This window comes from Nothobranchius furzeri, chromosome 15 (genome assembly GCF_043380555.1).
Source record: "Nothobranchius furzeri strain GRZ-AD chromosome 15, NfurGRZ-RIMD1, whole genome shotgun sequence".
NCBI lineage: Eukaryota > Metazoa > Chordata > Actinopteri > Cyprinodontiformes > Nothobranchiidae > Nothobranchius > Nothobranchius furzeri.
Window position 1 is genome coordinate 29,846,834 of NC_091755.1, and position 15,825 is coordinate 29,862,658.

The 15,825-nt window shown below is 40.3% G+C and overlaps 1 protein-coding gene across 2 annotated transcripts in view; it reads right to left on the reverse strand.

Moving 5' to 3' along the window:
* Positions 1 to 15,825, reverse strand: part of cntn3a.2 (contactin 3a, tandem duplicate 2) — a 61,028-nt gene that overhangs the window by 33,162 nt on the left and 12,041 nt on the right. For both annotated transcript variants that reach the window (XM_015967622.3, XM_015967623.3), the window contains exons 4-10: positions 13,979 to 14,154; positions 11,742 to 11,837; positions 11,458 to 11,661; positions 10,536 to 10,638; positions 10,044 to 10,228; positions 7,617 to 7,753; positions 86 to 215 (exon numbers count right to left, since the gene is read on the reverse strand). In XM_015967622.3, coding sequence (XP_015823108.3) covers positions 86 to 215; positions 7,617 to 7,753; positions 10,044 to 10,228; positions 10,536 to 10,638; positions 11,458 to 11,661; positions 11,742 to 11,837; positions 13,979 to 14,154 — 1,031 coding nt within the window. The remainder of the gene's footprint in view (positions 1 to 85; positions 216 to 7,616; positions 7,754 to 10,043; positions 10,229 to 10,535; positions 10,639 to 11,457; positions 11,662 to 11,741; positions 11,838 to 13,978; positions 14,155 to 15,825) is intronic.

Genomic DNA, 15,825 nt, shown 5'->3' on the forward strand with positions numbered 1-15,825 from the left:
GCAACCTTTAAGAAAGACAGTATGATGACCTTTAGAATCTTTGGTAACAATGATTTGGGGATTTAAGAGATAAATGCCATCCTACCTAAAACCATTAGTTCAGCAGCAAAATATATGATGCCGTGTTTATTCTCAGCCACACACTGGTACATGCCAGCATCAGATAGTGTCAGCACCGACACGGACAAGACTCCGTCCTCCACGTGGATCCGGCCCTGTGAAGAAAAGGATGAGAGGAAGACATCAGGCAGCTTTTGCAAAGCACAGATTATTCTGAAGACACCAGAGGGTGAAAATCCAATCATCCAGTGTAAAATCGCGTGTGTTTCTCTTAAATACAAATACATACATTATAATTCCTCCCATGCAAAGTGACAGAAACATCTTTTTTGCAACCACTTTCACCACTTTTCTGATGTTTAAATCCAATTTTAACATTTTTCTCTGCATAATGCTAACCTTTTAGTTAAATTATGTTAAAACCTGATATTCAATCCCTTTTTCATGGATTTACAGCTTTGCTTTGGTGGATTCTACATCTATCACTTGTCCTTTAAAACAAGGGTCATCAACATTTTTTCTGAATAGGCAGCGCATGGACTGGCCTTTCACTGACCTTCTATTTCTCTTTTTTAAAATCTATTTATTCATTTTTTTAATTTTATGCTGCCTTGCAAACACCGGTAATTAAAATCCTCTCATTTTTTAAAACTGTACACAAATGCCATATTTCTCTTTTTGATCCAGCTCTTTATTACCTTTGCTTTGAAATAAATAGTTAGTAAATATGGAGAAATTTGTTAGAAATGATAATAAATACTAAACAAATTGAGTCATTTAATAAAAATAGCTTACATTAGAATTTCTGTTAGACATTAATGCCTGAAGGTAAAGCAACAAAAGCATCAGAACGTAAAAAAAAACTAGGTTTGATTTATTTGAACCTGACAGCTTCATGAAGTGAAGCCAATCAGGCAAACCCTCTGGAGTGCAGTCATGTCAAAAACTTAACATTTTATTTAGACAAAACAATCCGACATGTAAGTATGCCTTGCATGGGTGTCAAACACGTGCCTCCAGCATGTTACCAAACATCTATTTATCTTAAAACTTGGAACTTGGATGTGGGTTAGGCCACATGCATCCTAAACATGCTCCAGTTCCAATTAAGAAAAAAAAACTGTATAATTTGTTAAATACTGGACTCAGTATTTAATTAGCAATACAAGCCTACAACTGTCTCAACATTCTCTGCATCAAACACCTAAGAACCATCTTTCCCACCAGAGGTAGTGCGAGGTAGTGCAATGCAACACAAGTAACTGATTTTACGAGATAAAAATAGGCAAATAAGAAAATAAATTGTTTATTACTGTAGTTGTCATCATTTTGCATGTGTGAGGCAAACATCTTGAACTTTGAGGTCTATGATGGTAAAGAGCGTCCAGTATTTGAGGACATTTAACTTGTTTTTACCCAATTTGGAAAGTAGAAATTCGAATATCGGTGAATACTGAACACAGAGCTGTTGAGATAACCAGTCTTATGGCGTTCATGTTTTGAGTTGCAGCATCTTGGTCACACCTCACTTCTATTTCTTTGGTTTCGTAAACCATCTCATCCGAGGAGCTTAGGCCTCGGGAGAGTCAAATTTTTGAATAGTTTGTTGCTTAACATGCTGAAACTACCTACGAATACCCCTCTTCCATACCCCTGAGGAGTTGTGTTAGAATGGTTGTTTTGATGAGATGCAGGAGGGTGTGACCTAGACTGAAGGTCATGGTTTGTTTATGCCATTCGCCATTAAACCAAAAAAAGAAGTCTGATGTCATAAATGATGTTGTTCCTCTCTACTGCCAAGATTAAAGCTACGAAAAACACATCGCTACACTTCTGGAACGTTGCTGGGACTAAATAAGCCATTAGATCACATGTATTGACATAATGTATGAAGATGTGAAATTGCATCGCTGCAATAGTCTTGTATTTAGAAAATCACCGGGGGTTTACACTGATACCGTACGTGATTTCTTGTCTATTCCCATGTTAACTGCTGACAGTAACGTGTCCCAGAAGCGGCATGCGGCAAAAATAGAACCCAATCTCATCTTCAGCTACGCGGCATGCCGCTTCAGGGAAGTACCTGAACATTTCTGCATCCTGTCTGATTTGAATCACCCCATAGACTATAATGGATTCTATATGAAGCAGTGACGTTCTGCTGACGTTCCACACTGCTGATTCTTCCAGTGTGAAGCAGGGGTTAGTAGGGGCACTATAGGTGCTGGAAAGGGGAATCCTGAGGCCTTCATTTGAACCCTTTACATTACCAAGACCTGGATGACTGAGAATCTTCACCAGCACTGTGTAGGACAGTTGACATTCATTGCTTTAGAGGTTTGTACAAATGGACTGAAATACACCAGTACCTAGAATCATTGATCAAAATTAAGAGGGCACAGTCCTGGTTCTCTAAAGTCTAATTGGATAAGTCAAAAGTGAACTGTGAGGCCAAGAAAACACTTGTGAGCCAAGATAGTGTCAGTGAGGAAGAGAGTGAAAACATGTCTGAAGCCATACAGTGTAATACTGAGCCAATAAAGACCTGGATCACACAGATAATCATCAAGCTAGTGATCAGTAAGAATGAAACCCAAAGTTGTTTCCTAGACTCTACACTCCATCTGTAAGGGCTTTATAGCACAGTGACAGACAGAAGTCATTACTCACTGAAAAACATAAGGCAGACCACAGACTCTCAGACCAGAAGAAGCAAAATCCCAGATTTGATGAACCACAGATTGAACCTTTTGGCATCAGTTCCTCTGCTTGCTTTATTCCACGCTCGGGGTAAGGCAGACACTGAGTCTTGCGTCATCATCGCCACGTCTACATTCAAACATGGTGATGACAGCAACATTTCCTGGGCAAACTATTCTGAACATACTAGGAGGCAGAATAAATGGTGTGACAGATGGAAAAATGGGCACAAAACTGTGAGTTTAACCCTCCCACTGTCCTCATGGATATGACCCCGTGAGGAAAGTTGACCAGTGAGCAGGGTTGATGGTTTATCCCTTGGGTCTATGTGGCAGGGGTGAGGAGTGAGCACCACCTCACCCCTGCCACATGGACCTCAAGGGATAAACCATCAACCCTGCTCAATGGTCAACTTTCCTCGCGGGGTCACCCACAAAGACAGTGGGAGGGTTAAACCTTTTTCAGAGCAGCCAAGATGTTAGACTTGAGGCGCAAGATCATGAGCATCCAGGAAGAAAATCCTGTAGTGACCAAGTGAGATTTTGGGTCTGAACCAAGAAAATGAGAGCCCTGAACATGGATGTGCACCAGTTTGGTAGAGCTCAAACATTTCTGCCAAACAGAATAATAGCGGCTTCCAAAGGAAATGAGTACCAAGTTTACAAGAATCTCTTCCAAAAGGCTTGAGGGTGCACTGCTGCAAAAGGTCCTTAAGCCAAGTGCTACAACAACTTCTCTGTTTACTAATTTCAGTGAGATTTTAGTCTTTCTTTTTGAATAAAGTCAAAATAGTACATGATCCTATTTAATTTGTGGTGAATCTGTATTTGTGTAAAACGTGTTTCTTGACAAGAGTCGTAATAAAGAGTGATCAAATTTTAATCGCAGGCCAAATTGGCGCATTCACTGACACAGCTCACCAGCCATGTGTCTTTAATAAGCTCTGTGACTTATGTATATGTATCATATAAATATTTTATTTCAATTTCAGATTTCACAAACATTTTATTGTGTTTCAGTCAAATGCTAGAGAAACTGAGTAAGAAAATGTTTTAGTCATAAATTCATTAATATACACCTAGAAATGTAAAGCGTGAAGGGACAGCTTAAAGGCGAGGAGCCTCACCGCCTCAGGGAAGAAGCTGTTCCTCATCTTTGTTGTTCGGGCTTTAAGGCTGCTCAATATTTTGCTTGAGGGAAGGATCCTTGCAGTAAATCAAATTTGTATTTCAGTTTCAATTTTAGATCCTATGATCACAAAAATGTAGTTGATGAGAACAAATATTTACATTTATTTGCAGCATTATGTTTTGTAAGCATGCTGTGCCATGCCTTCTTGCACTTTTAAAATCTCATGCATCTTGACAAAGCATGATCAAGGGCACACCAATGGCTTGTGGAATGAAATATGGCTCCAGTATTTTCAATTAGGATACCCAAACACCACAGCACCATAGGAATCAAGACATTTCTCTGTATGCTTTTATTTATGTTGTCAATGTCCCCCACTTAGAACACATTTGGTCCATAGTTTCCACGTTTACCACTAAATACTTCATCTCTGCTGTTTTATATAATCACAAAACTTCCGCTCTAAAAACTCAGCGCTTTAAAAAAAGTCATTTGGTAATCAAAATATAAATTTATGAAGCTATTCAATATTGAGTGATGTACAAAAAAATGGTCATGTGAACAAAAGTCATGATTAACAATCTAGTACTCAAGGCACAACTCGATTCCTTTTATTTTGAAAAGCCACATTTTAGCATAGTGTGTTTTGTCTGAAGATATAATTTTTTAAAAATGTTTCAATGAATTATCGTGTTAAATAATCATAATAATCAAAAGGAGGGTGTTTATGAGCATCATCACTAAGGTGTAAATATTGCTTGAAAATGAGGGATGCTGCTGATCACCAATACCGATCACCGAAATGATCACAGATACCGACCACATGGATTGGACATACATTTTCTGTCATCATAATTAGTGCAACATACTACATGATCTGGGGAAAAAGGAACAATAGCATAACTTGTGGCCTGTATTCATTTAGACAAAAACATGTTTTAACTTTTTCAAGAGATAAAAATAAGATTTTCAGCACAGTGTGTTTGTTTCTGACCAAAACTCCTAAGCCTCCAACTAACAACCCAAGGTTTAGGAACAAAGGAGCCTCTTGGATGAGAGGTAAGACGTCTTCATGCAAACTAGAAAAGCCCACCAGTTTTCTATTGTTATGACCTCTGTGTCCCTGGGCTCCATTTTAACCACCGAACCAAGGACAGCTCCTTGCTCCGGCCCCGCTGGTGACAGGATCAGCACCATGGAGAGAGGCACGCCGAGACGCACCCTTCCTGCCGGCCCGCTGCCACCAGCTGGAAACAATCCGCGCTCATCAGGGCTTCTTATAAAGGAAGACGAGGCGGAAAGAAAGAGAGGGGAGCGGCTAAAGAGAAGGGGGCGGTTGAGAAGGTGAATGGAGTTGAGAAGGAGGGTGGTGAAAGGTCGTAGAGGAGTTTCCAGTGAGAGTTCGATGAGAAGTTGGTGAGAGGTTACTGACAGCGCGCTTGTGGAGAAAGGATGGAGTTTGGAGCTGCCTGAAAGAAAGGAAGTTTGAGAGAGATGTGAAGGAGCGCTTGACAGAGTCGTGTAAAGGAAGAGGATTCCAATCACCGAGTACGGGAGTTTCGAGCTGCTGAAGGAGTGCCGAGCTGAGCTGCGAAGGAAAGCAGTGTAAAGAAACGGAGAGTTGCAGCCGGAGATCGTGGAGACGAGTGAACTAAAGACTACAGATGACACGAGGATCTTTTCTGGAGGAAACCCATCCCCTGAGAGAGAGACTGAGAGAACGGGAGAGCGTGAGACGCCAGCCACGTTAGGAGCAGCACAGGACTAAACGGAGGACCAGTACACAAAACAGGAGGGTATTATCCGAGCTTAAGGGGGGCTTTTGCCCCTTGTCTTCAGTTATTATAGACAATATTATTTCCAGAGACTTTATTTACACCCGCCTGGGACAATTTTAGTTAATAAACTCCTTTTGAACTTTTTATCGTCTTCGTGTTTGCTCCCACCACACTTGTGTTGCCCCTCCTGGTACTCCTAGGCCGGGAGGGGTGTAACATCTATTAAGACTCTCAAAATGATCATGTCCAGGATGAATATGTTTCTACAGCAACGTGCTGCACGGAGCATCAATGATTCAGTCAAAATGAAAACAGAAACACAAATCTCACAACTTTGTGTGTGGTAAGATTGATTTGATTTATTATTACTGTAACAGTTTGAAGAAATAATGATATGAGAGTATTGTTATGTTCCGTAGTTTTATTTTGAAGGGGAGCTCAGCGGGCAGAAATGGTGCTGCTCTGTTATGAATGGTTCTGCGGATAATTGGAGAAGTTGTAAGGCGTGGGTTATGGCCGACAGTGGCCAGAATAAAAGACCCCTAAACGGGTAGCCTGAGAGAGCCAGAGTTATGTTATTATTCAAATCATTTATTTATGAATTTCTAAAAACCTGGATTTTCTGTTTCTGACTGAAGTTTGGCAGCAAACATCTGATTATTCTGGTCTGATTGAACTATGCCCAAGTGGTTATTCTTTTCTTAGCCAGCCCCGGGGTTCTGGTCGTGGTGGAGGCCTAGCTGTTGTTTCCAGAGACCATCTTCCATGTAGCTCTACAACCTCTGGTCACTTTGCTTCCTTTGAACTGCAGCTGATTAAAGTCGGGTGTAAGGACCCGTTCTACTGTGCTGTGGTCTATCGTCCACCTGGTCCAAACAGTTCTTTCCTTCAGGAGTTTAGTGACTTTCTATCCTCCACTGTGAAGCTGTCCAGACTGGTGATTGTGGGTGACTTTAACATCCACGTTGATGGTCCCTCTGATCACTTTGCCATGAATTTCTCCAGCCTTATGGACACCTTTACTTTACTCCTTTTTGCCACACATCGGGTCTCTGCCGGCCATGAGTATGAGCGACAGGCGATCAGCTCTGATAGGCGTTGAGCGGAATTTGCCGATCACGTGTTTTTCACGGAAATAATCCGATTTTGACCGGCGGCTGATCAATCGGAACATCCCTATTGAGAATGTTAAAATCCTAGAAATTTTCCTTTCAACATTACTTTACTTCAAATGTTCAACTCAGTGAGTCTGCCTCATTGCTTCTGCTTGGGATGTAGAAAGTGTAATTATATACCTTCTAATACTGTGTAATGTACATTTTTTCTGTAATCATTCAGTCACATTTTGTTGCATACTCTTGCACATGAAACAAAAGATGGAGTCTATTATTTTAATAGTCATTTTAAAAATGATAGCATTGGTAATATTTGTAGTCTGTTTTTGAAAATATATTGCCCCAAGCGGTATTAACTATTGTTAAGCACATACATTTCAGCATGCAGTTCAAAATCAGCCAAGATGAAAGCTACTGATCTTAAAATATGCAAGACTCTGTGCATTCCTCTTGTGGATTGCGGAAAGGTGTGCAGCTCTGTATAGTATATTTCACAGAAGATTAAGCCCATTGTCCCTAAATCTCAAGAAGCTGAAACATGCACCATGAATAATGAAAAACAACCCTCGACTCCGTTCAAATGAAATGGAGCACGCTCTTGGGAGCCAGACTGATCCACTATGACTGTGTAATCTCTGCTAAGGTGAAGCAGAACCAGCAACAGTTAAATCACATCTCATCATCTGGCAAAACCTCTGCAAAATGTTTACACTCTCCTCTCAGCTAAATTATTCTTGTGAAAGCAGTGACGTGCTTATGTCTCCTTCTTTTTTTAATGAAATGAAGAGCTGAAACTGAAGATTAATGCTTTAGGATGAAGCATGTAATTTACCTCAGAGAGGAGCTGTTGGCCATTCTTCAGCCAAATGTAGGAGGGTTTGGGCTTGCCATTGGCTCGACACTCCCAGTACAGTCTCTCCTCTATGGCCAGGGCAGTGTCCTTCATGGTCTGGATCCACTGGGGCTTGGCTGAGGACACAGAAATATCCTCTCGTGAAATATTTCAAAAGCACCCAGAGGACAGATTTCAAGGAAGCAACGTTGTGCCATTAAACAGGCTCCATCTTAAATAGTTCAAAGGAACCACAGATTGGCAGCTCGAGCAGAATGCGTTTGTCTTTAAGGGGTTCGGGGAGAGAAGATTGAATATTTCATCACTTAAATGTGTCACAAGCCTGTGGCAACACAAGACTACCATTAAACAGTGAATCACAAAGCGGAAAGCCTTACTGGTTGAAAAAAAAAATCATCACCGCCCTCCCCAACCTCACCTGTCACCTCAATTGTGCGTATAAAAAAATCTTCGCCTCTGCACATAACTTCCTGCATCGCATATTCCCAACTTTTCAGGGTAGTTCATGGAGAAGGAAATGCAGCACCCATAATAAGTGTAGCTTCTTTGCAGGGACTGTTTATTCTGCCAGTTCCAATGTCACGGGTGTCATTACCCCCTCTTTCACAATATTCACAGGAAAACAGCAGATCCAGTGAGCCAAGGGTCCAATAAAAACATCCTTTCTGAGATGACGTTAAGGACTATCTTTGTTACAGATTCACATCACTTACATTATTTTATATCTACTTGTTTTTTTCTCCAATATCCCAATTTAGTTTAACTCTTAATTTGTGACACTGATGTGAACCGATACCCCCACATAAAAAGATAAACTAAATCATTTTAGGTAACAAATATTTATTTTCATGCACACTTTAAAATTTAAACATTGATGTTGCAACATATGACAACTATAAGTTAACCCAGTCGTGCCAAACAGAAATATCTCCAGAACGATACCTCGGCTCTGTCATGTTTTGGTATCCTGAGCGAGCGGAGAGGTAGCTGAAAACTTTGATGGATAAGTAAAAGTTGTGTCATTAAAATTGTAAAACGGATTTTATGTTTGGATGTTAATATTGGCCGATACAAATTGCTGACTACTGATATCGAACATCCTTACAATCATATATATATTTTTTTATTTCATATTATATAAATGTGTGTGAACATTTTCATAGTTTCTGTTTGCTATTTAAAGAGCAAGTCGCCCCCTACAAGAAACTTACTCCACTCCCACTTCATGTTTCAAAAATGCAACAAATGCTGTTGCCTGGCAGACCGAGAGGGCGCGGAGCCGTTAACAAATACACACACACAGGCTCATAACAACATTGTGACATCATAATGTACCAGCTAATGTCATAGTGTACCCCTTAGCCAATTGCGGTGGCAGATGCAGTGCAGAGTTTTTACCTGACAATGGCACAACACTGACAGTTTTAATATTTAAATTTTAACTAAAATGCACTAAATTGACAAATTATTGACTACATGTCATGTGTCTACAACATGATTAGAGGCTAATTTGTATAGTTTATCAGCAAAAAACTTGGTTTTGGGGTGACTTGCTCTTTAAGAAAAATAAATGATACAGTATATGCTGAATTTGGCTCTTTTATAAGAAAAGTATTTTAAATGTTCTTCAAATAGGACGACTTTAAAGGTTCTGGGTAACTGGTTCTTCCTTTGTAAACAGCTACGTACATGTGGTTCCAGGAGAAAAAAAGTCAAAACACAAACAGGCATAAGTCAGCTGTCATTAAAAAATACATTCTGCAATCTTGACAATTTTATCAACAATAAATTTAGCTGGATGACTTCACGTAGTAGAGGTGAGACACAGGTACTGTCTAACAGCAATGTAACAATCAATGAAAACACCCTAAAGAAAATGTGTGTTTGAGCCAAATGTTTGCAGAAAATAATCATTGGGTCATTTGGTAATAATCCGTTAATAAAACATAGGTTTTGTGAAGATACTGATTGTTGGGTTACCAAGAAGCTGCAATTGTCTAGAAAACAGAAAATCGAAGGGCAAACAGAAAACAGAAGAGCGAAGACTTACAAAGGCCAAAAATAAGGAAAACTCAAACACATTCGACCAATAATATTCATGAAAATCTTCCTGAAGCTTCATTATTAAACATGCAAATCCAGCATTATTTTACTTTAAAATGTGAACATCTGGGATATAAACTGCAATAAACGAAACACCTAAATGTATCATAAAAATAAAGAATCTTGAAGATATACTGATGTGCATAAAACTTTTTTCCTCACGAGTCTGAGACTTTTAGTGTTTGCATGCATTAAAGTGAAATAAATGTGCATAATTGGTGTAATTTTGTACACACATACATGTAGTTTCATTGCTAGTTACAGTTTTGCTTTCCAAATAAGGTCAAGTTAAAAAGACAGTACCATAAAAAGCTATTCGACCGGCAGCCGTGTTCTTGCCCATCTTGTTCTCGGCCACACACTCGTACCCCCCTGTGTCGTCCTGCTGGAAGCTGGGGATCTCCAGCACAGCGTTCGAATACTTCATCTTGACTTTGCTGGGGAACGGGACTCCATTTGCCCTCCTCCAGGTGATTTCTGGGACCGGGCTGCAAGAGACGGAGGAAGTAAATCTTAGCATGTCGCTTTGGCTGCAGGTGTCTGTAACAATCCTGCAGTAGAGAAGGGCTTGATGAAGCATAACGGTCTACTTTGTGTATTTTTGTGGTTGAATGGTTTAGACTAAGCCCAATTCAACCACAACATTAGGAAAAAAGGCTTTTTCGCGTGACTTTTTTCCACACACTGAGAAATATAATTGCCAGAGCGACTTTGCTATGAAGAAATCTGAAGGTTTCTTGCCTGGAATAATAGACTAAAGAAAATTGAAAGCATTCTTAGAGGAATTCAGCTTACTTCCCAAGGGCGAAACACTCCAGAGTAACTGTTGATCCTTTTGCAGCAGGTACATTGTCAGGAAAATTAACTTCTATTTTCGGCTCATATTCACCCATCACTCCTACGAAGAGCAAACACAGGAACCTGCTCAGTCTTCCATTATTTATGACTCACACGCAATATGGAACTGTGAACCAAACAATGGCTCCGTACAACAGACGGAGCAGAAATAAAAGACACATGAACAAACATTCTGTCGTGGGCAAACTCCGAGCAGAGCCTCACTAAAGTCTACTATGGCCAGGATGTTGTGAAGTAGAAATGAGGAGTTATTTAAATTTCTGCAGGGGAGGGAGGGCAGGCAGTAGAATTAATGTCTTGTTTCTTTCCAGTCGGTGGCTTTTTATCTATTATTTCAAAGCTTGAGTGGGCAGTTTTATTGTTTGTATCAGTATTCAAAGAAGGCAGCAGAGATCAGGATCAGACAGTGATGCAATGGGATTTAAATTTATGCAGCTACATGTACAGTACACTGAGTGGAAACTAACTGGTTGAGCCACCAGAACACTCAATGTAATGGTCCAGTGACGTATGACTCATGTTTAATTCATTTGAGGCAATCTTTATTCACTCCTTCTATGAAACCATAACGGAGAACACAACAAGACCACGGAGAACAGGCCTGAGAATTCAAGTGAAAGCCGAAGAAAAGCTTTTAAAGGAGAATGCAGATTATAAGAAAGCAAAGTCAGCAACTGGGAGATGTGGCTGCTTTGTTTGCTCTCCATTAGCACTCAGTGACTTAAATTCAGCGAGGCACAACGGGCCGAAGAGCGCTCATGCTAATCTGATGGCAACAGCGACCTTAAAAAGAAGAAGTCTCATAAAACATGGCTAAAAAGCACCTTTTGTCACATCTTAGAGACAAGCTGCGACTTACCATCTGTCCTGAGGATCAGAGACGTAGGTGAGCTGTGAACCTTGCCCTTGGTGATGCTGTTCATCACCACACAAGTGTAGTTACCCACATCAGAGGGCTCCACCTTGGCAATGTAAAGGTTCCCCGTCTGCTGGGAAACAAAGCGACGGCTGTCTTGCTGGACAAAGTACGGATACTCGTTGAAGACCCACGCATAGGTAAGATCTGAAAACAAATGAATCTTTAAAAAAAAGCAAGATTTGGTTTGAATTATTTAGCTCTCAGCTGACACCCGTCGGTTTTACCTCCAGAGGAAGTTGGAGTCCCACACAGTAGCACCACTCCTTGCCCCTCTCGGACTGACACAGCACTTCTGGTGTGAACTTTGAAATGATCCAAGTCTGAGGGAGAAAGAAAAATGAAAGAAAAGGAAAAGATTACCCCTGGATCTCACGTACAAAGGAGGTGCAGGACTGCTGTGTGTCAGAAAAACCCTGACACAAGGCTGGAAGAAGACTGTAATGAGAAATGCACTCCTGCAGCTCCAGGAAGGAGTAAATTGACCCAAAACCTAAATGGACTATTGGATATCATTTCCACAGAGCACGTATAAAAATCAGACACACCACATTCATCTGGACTGAATTATTTTCCAACAAATGGTCTCAGGCAATCTAAAATATCATTAGGACTTAAATCTGAATGCTCAACGCTATTAGATGACAAAGATTTCAAACACGTGTACTCTCAATTTAGTTTGTGCTTTATTTTATTTTCTTCATTTACTCTCTAGCTCTAATCTGAGAAGAACAAAACATGAATTAATCACACCACTGGAAATGTAATGAGTGAGTTTGTTTTAATGTTTTGAAACCAGAGACAGTAGTTCTGTTCTACATGAAGGAAATTGGTTCATTGAATGCTGCAGACATTCTGTTGCATCCTCTGGGAGGAAGAAAGTCTTGATATATATTTATATATTTTCTAGGAGCTGGCAGCTGGTTTTGGAGATGACTTTCAGTCAATCTTCAAAGCGAAAAGGTGTAAGGAGCTCATCCATCAGGACAACAACCCATACCAGTAACCTTCTTTCACCCTGCTGGTGCTTGTTACCGATCCAGAAAGTCCATCTGCTCTGACCAGATTAATTCCCACTTCATCTGTCCTAAAAGCTCAACAAAAAAAACATTTACAGGTATTTCTTGGTCACAAATTAAAACCTTGAACTTTCAGTGTTGTTACCTTACCTCTTTTACACCTCTTGTCGCAGCATATGGTAACATGAATGTGTGGCTTCATGTTGGATTTTTTTTACACATGACTTAAGTTCATTTGCACCTTGTTTTACAAAATGTACAAGTGGGAAGAATGGTGTTCAGACTGCTCTGTTGTTCAGTGAAACACGAAATGAAAACTGGGAACGAGCCCAGACTCTGATCATTAACAGATTAATGGAGGCTGTGAAAAATTTAAGACTGCGAGAGCTTAAATATGTAGGGGCTGCAATAAAGGTTTCAGCATATAGAATGCTCCTGGTTTTGTTCGGCATTGTTTTAGTAAAGTGCAAAATTATGCTCAAGTTTTGTTGTTCTTCACAGTTAAACCTTAGTTGGTCTACAGTTCAATAGAGAACCTTTTGGTTCATACACCTTTTTGCAGCATGCATTGGATCTAACAAAAAATAGAAATGTTTTTAAAGAGGACATCTTGACTAATAGAAGCTAACCGTTAGCATTAGCAACACCACCACAGAGGACATCTTGACTAATAGAAGCTAACCGTTAGCATTAGCAACACCACCACAGAGGACATCTTGAATAATAGAAGCTAACCGTTAGCATTAGCAACACCACCACAGAGGACATCTTGAATAATAGAAGCTAACCGCGTTAGCATTAGCAACACCACCACAGAGGACATCTTGAATAATAGAAGCTAAGGTTAGCATTAGCAATACCACCACACAGAAAAACTCCTCCAGGCTTGTGTGATTTGCGCAGATAAAACATCAACGTTGTAAGTCAGTGGTAGCATTGCGTTGCTGTTCACCAATTCGAGGCGAGATATCCAAATTTAAAAGAATCAGACTCCAAATCCTGCAGTGCTGCGTCACTCTCTGTTGCAGACGTCTGTGCTGATCAAAGTAATTCTGGGCCTTTTTTGCCTTAGTTCAGCTTGCAAGGCATTCACTCCTACCAGAGACCACTGCAAATGCATTGATTAAAGTTTCCCACACCTTTAATATTTCAATAATTTTACAATATTGTCTTCCATTGCAACAGTATTATAAGGGACAAATAGAGGAACGTACGGTAGATCTGTTTCTTAATATTCTGTATATTTTAACTCATATTGCCCCAAATGAATAAAAATGCATGCATTTATAGGGGTAATGTCAACTTGCATCAATAATGCATGCGGCACTGATAAATGTTACCAATAATGTTCCTCTAGTTTGTTGCATGTTACCATCATTTACAGTTCCACACAATAATACGGCTGCTTCTTTTCTGAAAATGAACCAATCTTTTGTGAAACTTACAGGCGAACTGCAGACTCGCTCTCCTGCTGAGGATAGCTCCTACAGTGTTGTAGGCCATACACTGGTACATCCCCACATCCTGGTAGCGGTCCAGATTGCTTATAATGAGGTTGCCCCCAGACAGACGCCGCCGCCGATCCAGTCCCAGATTTATGAGAGTCCCGTTTAGTGACCATCTGTGAGGGCAAAGACATCATCAGTTGCTGGCAAATCGTTCTGTCCATCTCACTCTATCAAGCAAGGTGGTTTGACAGAACTTGAATGGAGAACATGTCTCACTGTGTTGGCTCGCTCCATGGAGGAAAACATAGTGTGTGCACCATTAGTTATGCTAGTTGCATTCAAATAAATGCCGTGCATCTTGAAATAAGGGCGCTAGATTTGTAGTTGTTGTATTTCCATGATTTTTTTTCTTTCCTGCAAATGTATCAACATGAGTATCTTCTAAAGCCAAACAATATATTATCCAAAAGATGTCTGATAAAGAAGCAAATCTACTTCTCTCACATGAATCTGTTTCCTGACACATGATGAATCTCAGGTAAATCTCAAAAATGCACAACAAAGAACGAGCACCATATATAATAAGTGAAATTCAACCAGCCAAAAAAAGTAAAGCACATCCCGCTGAGTCAGTCTGAGTAGCTGCTGCTTTGAGTGGCATCATTACTCTATCCGCCGGTACCTCGGCTGACTAGTTTGAACTTTCATGTTTTGGCTCAAACAGATCGATACGAGCTAAGCAAGAGCCTTTCTCTAGAATTTGTTGCTCAAATTCTCCTAGTTTATGGTTGTCATTTATGCAGCACCTTAGATGTTTTTTTCTTGTGCACTGAATGCATCAAAAGTCTGCGACAGAATCAGTGGATTTGAGTGAATTAAAAAGAAGTTTGTGTGGCGATGGCAACTATTCTTCCTGGAAGAGAAATAAAACATTTATGACTAAAAGCCCTGAAAGCTCTTTTCAACACTGTTGTGTTTTAATGCATTATTGCCCGCTGCTTTCTACAGCAAAGGTTTTCAGGTAATCAAGTGTCATGGCAACGGGACACTGCAAGAAAAACTAACGCAGGGGAACTAACTTGGCTTAGGGGAAGAGTTGTTGGTTGCCAACCAAAGGGTTTGATCCACAAACCCTCCTAAAAAAGAGATCACAATGAAACCTTCCTATTAAAAAGAGAAAAAAAGGGCTAAAAAAGGACAAAAACAATCTAGAATCTGTTCACACATGGTGTCCTCAGCCACTGGGTTAATTCTATATACAGACATGGATGAAAATATTGCCATCCATCTGTTAAAGAAAGAAAAACAGTCTCTGAAATAACCTGAAACTGGCAATGAGACTCCTGCACCTGTCAACAGGTATTTTTGTCCACTCCTCATGATCTAACTGCTTTAACTGCCTGAAGTATTCCTTCTCCAGGTGGTGTGTTTCAGCTCTTTCCACCGATGTCCAATAGGATTTAGATCAGGGCTCACAGAAGGCTGGATTAGTCTAAAGTTTTTTTCTGAGATAATGTTTCAGTCATTATCCTGTTGGAGGACCAATGACCTGCAGCTGAGACCAGGCTTACTGACACTGGACAGCACATTTCACACCACAATGTCTTTGTAGTCTTGAGATTTAATCACACAGATTCATGTTTTCCTAGTCCAGATGCAGAAGAAAAGCTCCAAAACAGAACAAAGCCTCACCAGTGCTTCACATTAAAAGTGCTCTTTTCTATGCATGCTACATTTTAGTGTCTGTGAGCTGATATGAGATGCAAAATGGCTCCAGGTTATTCTGCTCTGTTCAAAAGACAGTCTCGAACAAGGTTTGTGGCTGGTCACTATGCATTTTGACA